Here is a 15,195-nt window from a genome sequence, read left to right on the forward strand (position 1 = left end):
TGTGCATTTAGCTAATACAGTGGTACCTCTAGTTAAGAACTTAATTCATTCCGGAGGTCCGTTCTTAACCTGAAACTGTTCTTGTCTTGAGGTACCACTTTAGCTAATGGGGCCTCCCGCTGCTGCCACACAATTTCTGTTCTCATCCTGAAGCAAGGTTCTTAACCCAAGGTACTATTTCTGGGTTAGCGGAGTCTGTAACCTGAAGCGTCTGTAACCCGAGGTAATATTAATAATATGTAATATACTGTAATATTAAGAGGCGATTTTCTGAAAGGGAACACCATTTGTGGTCAGCATGGGGACGCCTGAAAGTATCTGAGAACGTGTGCAAAGTGGATTGTTTTTATGCTGCAAAAGCAAGTGGCCAAACCAACAACAAAAGGAGCTTGGATACAGGCTACATTGAAGACAACACCCATAGTTCATCTCGGTCGTAAGCAATTCTGTTTAGAACTTCTCCCAGCACATGAATGTACTTACCTTGAAGACAAGGGAAGACAAGACTCCTAATTCCTCCTGTTTCTGCTACACTGGGTAGCTCCAAACTGTCACACCCATGACACACTTCTAACCCAAAAATGCCTTCAGGAACTCATTTCTTAATCTTTTATCATACAATTGCATAATAGTAGTGGTGCTCCTTTTGCAACCCACCTTGGATCAGGCCACAATCCACTAGAGAGGGCCAGTGTACTCAGTAGCGTAGCGTGGGGCAGGGAACACAGGGACAGTTGCCCCAGGTGCAAAATTGTTAGGGGCAAAACATTTTACCACCCTGTGCTGCCTCAATATGGCTGCACACTGCCATTGCTGGGCTCCATTTAAAACAGCTTCTCCACCCAAACCAGGAATTGACCTCTCCAGACAACTTGTCTCCAGACAAGTTTCTTTCCTCATCTCTGTGGCTGCGATCTCCTGGGTGATGCAGACACCATTAGGCAGTTGATTGCGTGTGCATACTCCATCCGTTTCCCTCTCACCCACCCTTTTTGCACAGCCCTGGACACTGGCAAACCATGCTATGCCACGGAGCGTACCAGACAAAGCTAGCTTCCACCAGCCCGGTTCATATTCTGGCCAACGTGCATTCATTTAAAGGATGAACAAACACACATACAAAATTACCTTTCTGCTTATTTAGGAACGGGAGCGGTGGGGAAGGCCAGGGACTCCTTGCCGCCGGGTCTTTGGATGATGGTTTGTTTGCGGCAACGGCTGCTGCCGCCTCGGCCGATTTCTTCTCTGCTACTTTGTCCTTTGTCTCTTCGGCGCCAGCAGCCGAAGCAGGCATTGGGTCAGGGTTCGCTTTGGGCGAGGTGAAGGAGCACTTCAGGTAGGCGGCAGAGTCCGCGAGATTCTCCCTGTTCATCCTGCTCTCCTTCGAGCTGCTTACGTTGTAATTTAAAGCCCTGCTGTTCTCGTTCCTGGAGTGGCTCTCTTCTTGGATGATGTCCATAATGACGGGCTTCATCAGGGGCGAGTCGTGCTCCCGCTTCGGGCTCTCCTCAGAGGCCGACGAGGCGTCGCACGACTCGATGATGAGCTCGCTGTCCAGTTCGGCCTCGCGCTCCTCTCTCAGGATGCTGTACTGTATTGAAGGAGAAGCTGGGGAGGGAGGAGGGCCCCCGGCATGGCTGAAGGTCATGTAATTAGAGTGGAGGACGTCCTCAGCGGCCAGCGGGTCTTCTGAGACCAGCTCTATCTCGGAGTCGCCAGACTCGGCGCTGCTCCCTTCGTTGTCTCCAGGAGGTCCGCCGGCTCCAAATTCCGAAAACTTCTTTTTGGGACCTTGCTTGTCTGGCGCAACAGCTGGAGACCTCTGGCCTTCTGGGTGTTCATGGGAAAAGCCCTTTGCTTCTTTAATGGCACTGATAAGCTCGTCTTCAGACAGGCTTCCCTTACCTTGGGCCTCTGTGCCAGAAGCTTCTGGGGTTTCAAAGGAGATGACCGGGTGGCGGGAGGGATGGGGGGGGGAGTGAAGGAGAGCAAAGAAGCAGGGTGGGGAGAAAACGAGACAGAATAAAAGAGGGAAAGAGAAGGAGAAAACGTTAGCAAAAATTGTATTTTGTCTCTTCAGGAAGCAAAGAGCACCTGATAAATATTATTCAGAAATCTGTGCTGGAGAAGTTTGGGCATTTCCTCAATCTGGTGTTTTGGACTACAGCGCTTATCAGGCCCAGCAAGCACAGCTGTGCTCAAATTATAAAGCAGCTTGTTTTGTGTGTAGATAAGTACGAATGTTCGTTCCAACACTATTCCAAGTAGGAAGCAGGGTTTCAAAATGTATTACGTTTAGAGATGGGGACAGAAGCATTCAAAGAAGGGTGCTTGAATCTGTGGGCACAGCACTCCACAAGCAGGCCGTTTTGCCTCGATTCTTCTCAAACCCTAAAGCTCCTCTTCCTCCACCCCTAAGGCTGCTGGAGCGCCCCCAGGTGAGCTCACTTCTTGACCCAAGGGGTCTTCAGTGATGGGGGTGGCTGCTTGCTTCATTCTAGCCATTTCTGGACCTTCATGGTGTGCCTGCTCAAATCCATGGACAACTCTGCTTGAACAGGCAGAGTTGAAGACAGCAACTTTGAAAACAGCTGACAGGGAGAGCAACCATTTCCCCCACGCTTGCAAAATCTCTCGAGCTTTTGCAAGTACTCAAAGAAAGCACTTAAAAACAACAACTCAAGGATGCCAATTGTTTTTTCAGCTAATGTTCATGCATCCCTAATGACATGTGATACAGATCCCATCTGTACCATATATTTAAAGGTTTTCCCCAAATAATCCTGGGAATTGTAGTTTGTTGAGCATGTGGAGAGTTGTTAGGAGAAACCCCTCGCAGAGCTACTGTGGGTATAGGGCTGTACATAAATTTAATAAATACCGTATTTTTCGTCCCATAGGACGCTCTGTCCCATAGGACGCACCTAGTTTTTTGGGGGGGAAATAAAGGGGGGGAATTCCCTTTATTTCCCCCCAAAAACCAGGTCGGGGAACAGCGGGGTGGCGGCGCTGCGCCTCCCTGCTGTCCCCCAAGCTTGTGGGGCTGGCCGATGTCTGCCCAAATCGCGGGCGCTCTGCTTCAGCGCGCCCTGCGCTCCGTGCAGCAGGCTGCTATCCGCAGCCTAGGGAGCCCTGTGGGAACTCCTGCAGGGCTCCCCACGCTGTGGGTGTCTGCCCGGGGCGCTCTGCTTCAGGGTGCCTTGCGCGCCGAGCGGCAGGCTGCTATCCGCAGCGTGGGGAGCGCTGCGGGAGTTCCCACAGGCTCCCCAGGCTTGCTGATAGCTTCCTGAAGCCTGGAAGCTTCAGCGAAAGCCTATATTCGCCCCATAGGACGCACACAGATTTCACTTTCATTTTTAGAGGGGAAAAAGTGCGTCCTATAGGGTGAAAAATACGGTAATAAAAATCAGTGCTATTTTCTAGAAAGAGAGGTGCTGGAACTCAATATGAACACCTCCTTTGTTCTCTTATGATGGCAGTGGCGCTCACCTGAGAGGTGCCAGAACTCAGTTCCGGTGAGTTCCAGCTGAAAAAAAGTCATGATAATAAAAACAACAACACCACAGTTGTTGTTGTTAGAATTTATATACTGCCCTATACCCACAGGTCTAAGGACGGTTCACAGGATAAAATCAGAATATAAAACCACAAAATACATAATCAAATAACAACAACAACAACAACCCAAGCCCAGTTCCCAGCCCCCTTACATATTACAGTTCCCAAGAATCTTTATAGCACTTCGAATCCCCACGACGGGGTGAGCTCCCGTTGCTCGGTCCCTGCTCCTGCCAACCTAGCAGTTCGAATGTGCAAGTAGATAAATAGGTACCGCTCAGGCAGGAAGGTAAACGGCGTTTCCGTGCGCTGCTCTGGTTCGCCAGAAGTGGCTTAGTCATGCTGGCCACATGACCCGGAAGCTGTATGCCGGCTCCCTCAGCCAATAAAGCAAGATGAGTGCCGCAACCCCAGAGTCGGCCACGACTGGACCTAATGGTCAGGCGTCCATTTACCTTTACCTTTTTATGCCACAACTGTTAAAATGGCTATAAAGGTATGGTACGGATGCAACCAGAGTTTGAGTCTTCCCTGCTTCTGAGCTGTAAGAAGTCCAGAAGAAGAAGAAGAAGAAGAAGAGTTTGGATTTGATATCCCGCCTTTCACTCCCCTTCAGGAGTCTCAAAGCGGCTAACATTCTCCTTTCCCTTCCTCCCCCACAACAAACACTCTGTGAGGTGAGTGGGGCTGAGAGACTTCAAAGAAGTGTGACTGGCCCAAGGTCACCCAGCAGCTGCAGGTGGAGGAGCGGAGACACGAACCCGGTTCCCCAGATTACGAGACTACCGCTCTTAACCACTACACCACACTGGCTCTCAAGTCCAGAGCAATCTTGACACAGGAGAGAGCACTGGACATTCACCTTGCCTTTGTTACAGCTTGCTGATGTACAATTCTACAGCTATTAATGTGTGCGTAGAAGCAAACACCCAGGGAGGCTGTTGTAGTCCCAAAGGAACACCAGGCCCTTGGGAAACAAAATCATCTCTCTGCCCCAAAATCTCTGTTTTGCTTTAACTATTTATTTTGTGCTCTATACTTTTAACAAGAAATTTAACAATGCTGCCAAACCAGGCAGGCTTCAGTCCCGAGTACCAGAAGGTGGCTGTGATTCAAGCCATGCACTCGTTGAGTTTCTTGAGGCTGCCACCTGCCAATTAGTATCCTCCGTCAATGAGAACGCTACACCAAATCTAGGGCGGCACAATATATTGCCCCGAACCAGTGTGAAGTCTGGATCGTGATACCAGGTTCATAATTTTTGATCTGTCAATGTATATTGCGGACCATGATGTGTGTGTGTGTGTGCATGCGCTATGCAAAAATCACACTGTGGGGAAAACCATGAAGCCAGCCAATGCTTCTCTTGATTCCTGCAGCCGCTGTTAATCCTGCCGACTAAGTTCTCCCTTACTTCACGCAGGAAGCAGCGAATCACAAGAGCAGGCGCCAGCAAAAATCACGATGCAGGGAAAACCAGGAAGGCAGCTCCACATAACTCCATCCTTATTTCAGACATTGTGATATGTCATGATGTTTAGCTGGTGATATATTGTGATGTTGAAAACCAGATATCGCCCACCTCTTGCCAAAGCCCAAAGGGAAGGCTAGAAGGGCATTCTCAAGACCCTTTAGTTCTGACACCTGAGTCCTCACAGCCCACTCAGAAGCATCTGTGACGATGCAAATGGCCTTAATTCCATGCAAGCTTCAGCCCCAGAAAAACTCCCACATGGGGATCAGTGCTTAATATATATACCACAGAGCCACATGGACCACAATTGCTTCACACCGTAACAAATAATCCCCACAGAAAAGATGTATTTAGATCCATGCTACGAAGTAAAGGTAAAGGTAAAGGGACCCCTGACCATTAGGTCCAGTCGTGACCGACTCTGGGGTTGTGGCGCTCATCTCGCTTTATTGGCCGAGGGAGCCGGCGTACAGCTTCCGGGTCATGTGGCCAGCATGACTAAGCCGCTTCTGGCGAACCAGAGCAGCGCACGGAAACACCGTTTACCTTCCCGCTGGAGCGGTATCTATTTATCTACTTGCACTTTGACGTGCTTTCGAACTGCTAGGTTGGCAGGAGCAGGGACCGAGCAACAGGAGCTCACCCCGTCGCGGGGATTCAAACCGCCAACCTTCTGATCGGCAAGTCCTAGGCTCAGTGGTTTAACCCACAGCACCACCCGCGTCCCTAGTACAAGCAGTCTTTACCTGTCCCTGAAGAAGGTGGTGTAATAGAGCCTGGGCTATCATCTTCTGGCTCGGACACCGTCACTGTGGGAACCACTTCGTGGCTTGGTTTGAGGCCTGCCTCTTGCTTTTCTGGGGTTTTCTCCTTTGCAGCAGGCCCCTCTAAGGTTTCTATCTCAGTCAGAGTAATCTTGACGGGCGCTGTTACCGTGGGGTGGGGTTGCTGGTCGCCAAACGTCTCAGATGGAAAAGTTGACCCCTCAAATAAGCCTGGCTCTTTGGCCCCAGGTTTCCCCTCAGAAACTGTCCCTTTAGGTCCAGCAATATCCTCCAGGTGTTTATTATTCAAGCTCGGAGGCCCCACATCTCCCAAGCCTGTGTCACACCTCTCTTGACATTTGATCTCTTCCGATCGACTGATGTCCATGTATTTATAAGCGTCCGACTTCATCTGCTCCATGGGATCAGCAAAGGTTTTGGTGACGTCGCTGGATTCTGCCGGGGTCATCTCTATCCCCGAATCGGAGCTAAACAGGCCACGGGACTCGAACACAGTCCCATCCTGGGTGTGAAATCCTTCCATGCTGTCTGAAGTCGTAACCTGGCTTCCTGCTTTGGGCAGGTTGCCGGTGAAGTAAGAGGAATCCTGAGATGCATAGAAGTCATCAGAAATCAGGGAAGTGTAAAAGGAGCCATTGCCCCTTTCTGATGTCTTGGAAGAACTGTAATCATAGAAGTGAGAAGCCGCTATGCCTCCTAAAACAAACACAGAAATAAGGATTAGTGTGTGAGAGAGGGGAACCTGCTATCCTCCCTGTAAAGACTAAACATATATGTGTGTATGTATTCATAATTTTTATTAAATTTTCTGTTTTACAATTTAAAATACTCATTTTACATCCTTAAGATATCAATGACTTCCTTTCTTCTCTTTCCATGCTTCATTTTACATATCATAAATCCCTGCATATTTTACAAAAACTATACTAATTCGCATTCCATTATTGCATCCATCAAAACCTATTCGCACTGTTGAATTTATCTTAATGCTGCCAGCGTTTTCAGCTGTACACAATTATTTCCCATATATTCAATAAACATTTTCCAATCTTCTCTAAATGTATGTTCATCTTGTTTGCTTATTCTATATGTTTAGCCTACAAGTTGTGCATATTCTGTCAACTTAAGTTGCCATTCTTCTTTGGTTTTCCATTTTGGGGCTAACAAAACACGGGCCACAGTTGTAGCATACATAAATAACCTTTTCTGACACCTGGGAATTTCTGTCTGAATTATCCACAACAGAAAGACTCTGGGTTTTGGGGGGAAAGTACCGTATTTTTCGCCCTATAGGACGCACTTTTCCCCTCCAAAAATGAAGGGGAAATGTGTGTGCGTCCTATGGGGCGAATACAGGCTTTCGCTGAAGCCTGGAGAGCGAGAGGGGTCGGTGCGCACCGACCCCTCTCGCTCTCCAGGCTTCAGGAAGCTCTGCGCAACCCTTGGGAGACCGGCGCAAAATCGCAGGTCTCCGCAAGCCTGGGGAGACCGGGGCAACTTCCCGCCGGGCTCCCTAGGCTTGCGGATAGCGGGCTGTTCTTGGGGCTGGGGTCGGGGGGAGCTCGGGCTTCCCCCGCGCCAGCCCCGCGCCTGGGGGGGGAAATATTTTTTTTTTCTTTATTCCCCCCCCAAAAACTAGGTGCATCCTATGGGGTGGTGCATCCTATGGGGCGAAAAATATGGTACTTTTAAACATTTTAAAACATTTTTTTACAATACAAAAAAAGTATGTAAAGACTAACCCTTCACCATCATGTCAATGGATGGGTTTGAACATCATGGTCAGCCAGAGTTGCTGTCTTACCATGATTTACTGAACAGCAGGCTGGTCCACGGTGCATGATGGATTCCCCATCACTCCGCCCCTTGTGCAAGTGGGAGAAACCTCACTTAAGCTTGATTTCCTGTGATGTCCTAAGCCAGGATTCTCATCTGCCATTCCTTAAAATGCCAGGATTCAAAAGCTAACAATAAACCGTGGTTGAAGGCTAGCTAGTGATTCTGGCTTGTTAGGGAGCAGCAGACCAGGATCCCAGGTTCAGACGTAACAGGCAACCGAGCTCAATTGTGGCTTCTTGTTTGTTTCTTCCACTTGCACCAGGGAAGGAGCAAAGCAGGAAGAATCAGGAGGCGTGAACCACCAGCATGCTGATTAATTCCCACGAAACATGTCTGCACGTTCATCATTTCCAATAATCTCCATGCTGGTATATATACACAGGGGAAGGCTATGCCAAAACCAACCAACCAGAAGAGAGCTGATGTTCTCAACAAGGTAGTATCCACTTAGCTCATGGGAGTCTGAGGGTTGAATCTTTGTTCATTGCTCTATGGTGGCCTCCACAACCTGGTGCCTCCACATGTTGAACTACAAATACTTTCTCTCGCTCTCTTTGTGGCAGCATCACTGCCACAAGGCAGAGCTTTTTAGAAAACTCAAGACAGAAAGATCTCCTTTGATAACCCTGCTGAGAACAATGGTAGGGCTGTATAAGGAGTTGGTAGAACTAGGATGCACATGAACAAAGCTCATGCCTACAGGCCAGTGGTGGCCAAATAACCTCTTGCGTGGCTACCAAGTCTTTCTTTCTGAGCCATGCATATTTTGGCTACTGGAGACTGTGCATTCAGACCCCTTGCCTACCCCAGCTGTGCCAGATCTCCCCAAAGTCATTATTACTAGTCTCTAGCAAGCTTTTCAAGAAACAGAAGTCCTATCTTCCATGGCTGGGGCTCCTAGAAGTTCAAAACCTCTAGAGGGTACCAGGCCAATGAATACTGGGTTAGAAAATGCAAGCAATTTATTGGGCTTACGGGTTTAAGAAATCAAATTTACATGCTGCTGTACCCCAGTAGATGGTGCTCTTAGTCTTGGCTCAGTGGTTGGATGGGGGGGGACCCAGTGCAGGTATGCACTATTCATACACCTGCCTGAAATGCTTGCCTCAGCAGAGAGCTCTCTGTTGTAGCAGCCAGGGTACAAACAGGCCCCGATATGTGAAAATGATAACCACGTTGAGATTTTAAATCTGGGAATTGTTCTGAACTGATGAGGCTGAAGGAAGGAGAGTGGGGTGCACGCTTGGGCTTGTTCACACTTCCTTCAGTGCCACATTCCTAGGCACAGATCTGGTGACAGGAGCAAGCCACAACAGGGTGGTCCCCTCACATGCAGGAAAAGAGGAGGAACCCAGAACAATGGCGTGCAAGGCCTTATAGGTCCTAGGTCCCTTCACGGCCTAGGACCCTCGTACCTACGGGACCGTCTTTCACAGTATGCCCCATGGAGAGCCTCAAGGTCCATAAATAGCAACACCCTAGTGGTCCCGGGCCCTAAGGAAGTTAGATTAGCTTCAACCAGAGCCAGGGCCTTTTCAATGCTGGCCCCGGCCTGGTGGAACGCCCTGCCTCGTGAGACCAGGGCCCTGCAGGATCTGATTTCTTTCCGCAGGGCCTGTAAGACAGAGTTGTTCTGCCTGGCCTTTGGCTTGGAGCCAATTTGATTCCCTCCCCCTCTTTCTTTTTTCTTTCTCCTCCTGTGATGAGGTTGTATTTTAATATTTTAATGTTTCAAAATTTTAATGTTGTATTTTAATCTTGTTTTTAAGTTGTATTCATTCAACTTGTTTTTATTATTGCTTGTTAGCCACCCTGAGCCCGGCCTTGGCTGGGGAGGGCGGGGTATAAATAAAAAATATTATTATTATTATTATTATTATTATTATTATTATTATTATTATTATTATATAGACATTTTGAAATTGCCACCCTGTAGATCAAGACCATCCCCAGAAACATAATACATACATCACAGAAGGGGTGTAGCTCAAGACCACCACCCCAGATACATCATACCTATATCACAGAAAAGGCGGTCTAAAACAGAAATTTGAATGTTGCTTATCTCCTGTCTGACAGGTTACTTGATTGGATGCACTGAGCAAGTGGAATTAACTCTTTCTTAGCAAAACCAGGATCTGCACGGGAGTGTCAGGCCTAATCAGCGCAACAACCCATCTCCGGCAGGTCTTGCCCCCATGAAGCAGTTGCTGAGGCTGAAAGTCCTTGCAACCCCACAGCTGCCTAAGTCCCCTCCTCTCCAGGGTCCCCCCCCCCAAGCAAGTGGAAACTGGGTGCCACCAACCTCTCCACCACCCTTCCATGCCTCTCCTGGATCTGGGAGAAAAATAAAATAAAATAAAATAAAATAAAATAAAATAAAATAAAATAAAATAAAATAAAATAAAATAAAATATAATTTATTTATATCCCGCCCATCTGGCTGAGTTTCCCAGGCCACTCTGGGCGGCTCCCAATCGAGTGTTAAAAACAATACAGCATTAAATATTAAAACTTCTCTAAACAGGGCTGCCTTCAGATGTCTTTTAAAGATAGGATAGCTGCTTATTTCCTTCACCTCTGAAGGGAGGGCGTTCTACAGGGTGGGTGCCACTACCAAGAAGGCCCTCTGCCTGGTTCCCTGTAACCTCACTTCTCGCAATGAGGGACCGCCATAAGGCCCTCAGAGCTGGACCTCCGTGTCTGGGCTGAACGATGGGGGTGGAGACGCTCCTTCAGGTATACAGGACCGAGGCCGTTTAGGGCTTTAAAGGTCAGCACCAACACTTTGAATTGTGCTCGGAAACGTACTGGGAAGGGGAGCTCACCACAGCAGGAGGGGAAATCACCACAACTCCTCACCTGTCTGATTCACCTCTGCCTCTTGATCTCTCTCCTCCCACCCTCTTGCTTCAGCTTCTTCCTCTGATTCCGGACTTCTCTCTGCCACAGCCTCTCCCCGCTCACTAAGCCCTGTTAACCTCTTCAGCTTCCAACACCTTCACCTCCTAGTCTTCTCCCTCTGACTACTCATCGTTGTCCCATCACCATTCCTTGGGTTCTGAGCCTTCTTCCCTTGGGGGTTTCCCAGCTGGTTCCCCCCCCACACCTCTCTGCGTCCAACCAAACCAAGACACCAATCCAATACCTTTCACACAAAGCGCCCCACACAGCCAAATAAATTGTTCCAAACCGGGAACCAATGAAGCAGAGCGCTATTTTTAGTGATCCCTGTTTCACTATTTTGCAAATGAAGTGCCCTGTCTTGGAAGCAGCAGCAGCAGCAGCAGCAACAGCATTTTCTGGCTGCACAGTCAGAGCCCGTCCCGATCAAGGACAAAAATAAGGAGCCAGGATTACTGAGCGGAGATTACAGACTGTGATTCAGCAATCACCCCTCGCACACAGCTGGCTCACGGAGCGCCTGCAGGCTTTCTTCTTCAGCAGACAGCCAGGCAGGAGGGGAAGTGGATGTTAGTCCTCAAAGTCAAATGATTGCATAAGTTTCTTCAACCCTTTAAGCTTCTCCCCGTATGCAAGGGCCAAACTAGGTGTGTACATACTGCAAACATATATATGTACATACACAGGTTCTCTGCTTAAGTGCCTCCTTTGCTTTACAGGGCAGGGAGCATCGCTCTGTGGCAAAGGACATGCTGTCTGAGCTGAAGATCCCGCACTAGGTTAGGAATATAGGAAGCTATCCTATGCCAGACCATCTAACTCAATATTGTCTACACTGACTGGCAGCAGCTCTCCAGGATTTCAGGCAGACTCGGCTCTGCATTTCATTTCCTTCTGAACTCAGGTTGCAAGACACACCGTGCATTTAAAGCACAATTAAAGCACCCACTCACCCAGAAACCTGGAGAAATTTTGCTTTAAGGGTCTGGGAATTGCAGCTCTGTTAGGGGGTGAACTACAGCTCCCAAGCTTCTTAGGGGGGGTGCTATGAATTCAATTCAGTTCAATTTATTGTACATAGCCAAAGGCCTTCGCAATGAACATCAGAGGGCAAAAAGCAACACATTCCTCTAAAATCACACAACATGAGTCTATAAAAGTCCGCAGCACAAAATGTTTAAAATTATAATGCATTAAAACAACTAGAGCGAAGCTTCTTAGCTGCCAGAGCAAATTTGGCTACCAGGCGTGTAACTTGTGCATATTTATTGGCTAAGAGGTCAACGATCACTTCCTGGAGCGATTGATCCAAGAACCATTAAAGAATAGGAGATTTTTTAAAATATATAAAGGGCAAATCAACATCAGTGCACGATATCCTCAACCTGATTACGTCCATAAATCCATTTCTGTTCCATAGGAGCTATTCCAAGGTATTTCCCCGCTAAGTACACTGAGGGCATCTGCTGAAACCTACATTCCACAAAGGTCCTATGCAATTACAGAAATGTCAGTGTCTCAAGGAGGCGAGGCCTTGAATGGTTGCCCTTAATCTGAGGGTACCAAAGAGAGTAGGGCAGCAATAATGCATGCTCTGTTTTGCTTGGCCCAATTCCTAAATTCACACGAATTAAGGGACAAATATTCCTCCATTTGAATATTATAATCCCCAAAATTGTCTTGAGAGTTTAGTGGGAGTATGGTCCTCAAAGGCATTTGGTGTAAGCCAGTATGTGGATCAATTCTGGCTGCCGGGTGCTTTAAATGCATGGTGTGTACACAGCCTCATTATTTACAACCCTCCCCAATCATGTATATATGAATCTGCAACTCCAGATAACACTTCGTGTTATTTAAGCTACCGCAAGGCTCCTTTCGCTGCAAGAGATTAACACAGCAGTTCACCCGGAAATTGCTCTCAAATTGCTGATCCCCTCCATGAGAGCTAGAAGCATGAACTGCCAGCAAAGAAAGCACATGCACAAAGTGGCTTTGCAAAAAAAAGCTGTCCCGGAGCCAGCGACAGCAAGTCTCAGCTGTGCTGAGGCAACACTCGGCCCCTAGACTACAGTCACAGCTTGCGGCTGCTGTTTTGAAAGCACGGGTTTAGGTTCCCAGGATGCCACGAGTCATTCTAGCTGCAAACTCAGAAAACAGCTCATCACCTCGATAACAAGGCTCCGGGCTTTATAGGAAAACTGAACCGACACACCTTCTGAATAGGCATGGGGAATAGATAGGCACTGGGTGCGGTGGCAGCAGAGAGGAGGGAGCCAGTGGTTTAGAAAAACAGCATAGCGTAAGATATTTGTCATATGGATAATAACAGCGCTGTCAGCAGCAAGGGCACTGTGTGCCTCGGGGATATTCAGTTATCTCTCTGAAGGTTCTTCATCTCAAAAGAGTGGGTGAGACTCCCTGTCATATTTGCAAGCAGGAACGAGAGTAAATTCGGTGTTTTGCCAGAGCTGCAGGTAAAATCCATCAACCGGCTCACCTTGATTTTTAACACCTATCGGCAACCGTCTGTCTTTATAAGATGACGGATTTACAGCTTTCCTCGGAGCAACAGCAGGGACAAAAGTTGCACCTACACTAATGTTGTTGTTTAGTCGTGTCCGACTCTTCGTTACCCCATGGACCAGAGCACGCCAGGCACTCCTGTCTTCCACTGCCTCCCATAGTTTATTGAAACTCATGCTGGTAGCTTCGAGAACACTATCCAACCATCTCGTCCTCTGTCGTCCCCTTCTCCTTGTGCCCTCCATCTTTCCCAACATCAGGGTCTTTTCCAGGGAGTCTTCTCTTCTCATGAGGTGGCCAAAGTATTGGAGCCTCAGCTTCAGGATCTGTCCTTCCAGTGAGCACTCAGGGCTGATTTCCTTCAGAATGGAGAGGTTGGATCTTCTTGCAGTCCATGGGACTCTCAAGAGTCTCCTCCAGCACCAGAATTCAAAAGCATCAATTCTTCGGCGATCAGCCTTCTTTATGCTCCAGCTCTCACTTCCATACATCACTACTGGGAAAACCATGGCTTTAACTATACAGACCTTTGTGACAAGGTGGTGTCTCTGCTTTTTGAAGATGCTGTCACTCTAGTATCCCTGCCAAGAAAACTCCATGGACAAAGACAACAGGCACCTACACTACGGGCAGCTTAATAGCCACTCAGTACATCCAGGGGCATCCTAGGAATTATAGTTCTGTTAGGAGTGCGGCGAAGGATCTGTAAGAGAAAAAATGTGGACGCCTTTGCCAAACTATGACTCCTAGCATTCGGGGGGGGGGGGAGTGTTTGTGTGTAAGGTGACCATATGGCCAGTTTTACAGAGGACAGTATCCTCTGGAGAAGTCCTCTATTTGAAGGGGCAAGAGGCATTTTCACAGATAAACCTGAGGCTTTTTTATTAGGTATTTTAGGTGCAGAGATACCAAAGGAGCAGAAACGATTATGTATGCAACAACAGCAGCATGGATACTACCGGACCCAGAAATGGAAAGAAGATAAAGCCCCAACTGGAGACAAATGGTTGATGAAGATGACGGACTACGCCGAAATGGCGAAATTTACCAGGAAAATCAGAAACCAGGAAGAGAAGAACTTTAAGAATGAATGGGGAAAATTTACAGTGTATTTAAGAGAACACTGTAAACAACTAAAAACTTTGGCAGGATTTGAGTAATGCTTGTAATGTACTAAAAACTATGGTAAAAATGGGTTGTTATTTTTTAAAATAGAGAAAATAAGTGAAGCAGCTGAAAAGAAGATTGATAATGGTAACCGTGGAAGGGCACAGGGGAGTCGAAGGATTCAGGGAATCCTAAATGATGATGTTGATGTTTAATGTTTGAATTTAAATTTGCAATGTAGAACTCAATTAAAAAAGATTTGACAAAGAAAAAGATCAATTTTCACAGTACTGGGAGATATCTAGGCAAAAACACTTGATTTGCTTCAAGTAAGCAAAAGCTTCCACGAGTTGAACTAAGAGATTAGGTTGTCGGAAGTGTATCAAAGGCAAGCTGATGTCGGAAACTGGTTATGACTTGAAGGCAGACCTCAATGAACAGGAGCAAATTTGGGACTGTCCCCAGCTAAATTGCACAAATAAGGTATCTGGATAGCTTTTACTTCTCAGAAAATGGTAAGAATTAAAGCAGACCAAATTAAGGCTAAATGCAAAGGCCCTTTACAAATGCAGTCTGGCTCATGTGACTGATACCCCCACAGAAGACACACGTCCTAAGAAATCCAGTGATCATATCCTTGCCGTGGCATCCCCTCAACTCATTATCGCAAGGAGCAGACTCATGCTTGACTCACACATGCCGAAGTCAGAGGAGGTATGACTGTTCCCCAGTTTGATTGTCTTATAGTCTGTGTGTGGATTTTGGTGCATCCACGATGCAACCACACAACAAGTCATCTTTCGAGTGACAGCCCTTTGGATATTTGAAGACGGCTATTGTATCAATTCTCTATATTCTCTTCTCCAGGCTAAACATACCCCAGCACCCTCAATGGTTCCTCCTCAGGCTTGGTTTCAGACCCTTGGTGATCTTGGTCCTTTATCAACGTGATGCATCAATCTTTCACACCTTCCAGATTCGTGAGAACCACCCCTGAAGAGTACA

The 15,195-nt window shown here is 47.5% G+C and overlaps 1 protein-coding gene across 4 annotated transcripts in view; it reads right to left on the reverse strand.

Moving 5' to 3' along the window:
* RTN1 (reticulon 1) overlaps window positions 1–15,195 on the reverse strand; it is a 143,823-nt gene that overhangs the window by 72,346 nt on the left and 56,282 nt on the right. For all 4 annotated transcript variants that reach the window (XM_053397796.1, XM_053397715.1, XM_053397871.1 and 1 more), the window contains exons 2-3: window positions 5,779–6,513; window positions 1,129–1,929 (exon numbers count right to left, since the gene is read on the reverse strand). In XM_053397796.1, coding sequence (XP_053253771.1) covers window positions 1,129–1,929; window positions 5,779–6,513 — 1,536 coding nt within the window. The remainder of the gene's footprint in view (window positions 1–1,128; window positions 1,930–5,778; window positions 6,514–15,195) is intronic.

This window comes from Podarcis raffonei, chromosome 1 (assembly GCF_027172205.1).
Source record: "Podarcis raffonei isolate rPodRaf1 chromosome 1, rPodRaf1.pri, whole genome shotgun sequence".
In the NCBI taxonomy this organism is placed as follows: Eukaryota; Metazoa; Chordata; class Lepidosauria; order Squamata; family Lacertidae; genus Podarcis; species Podarcis raffonei.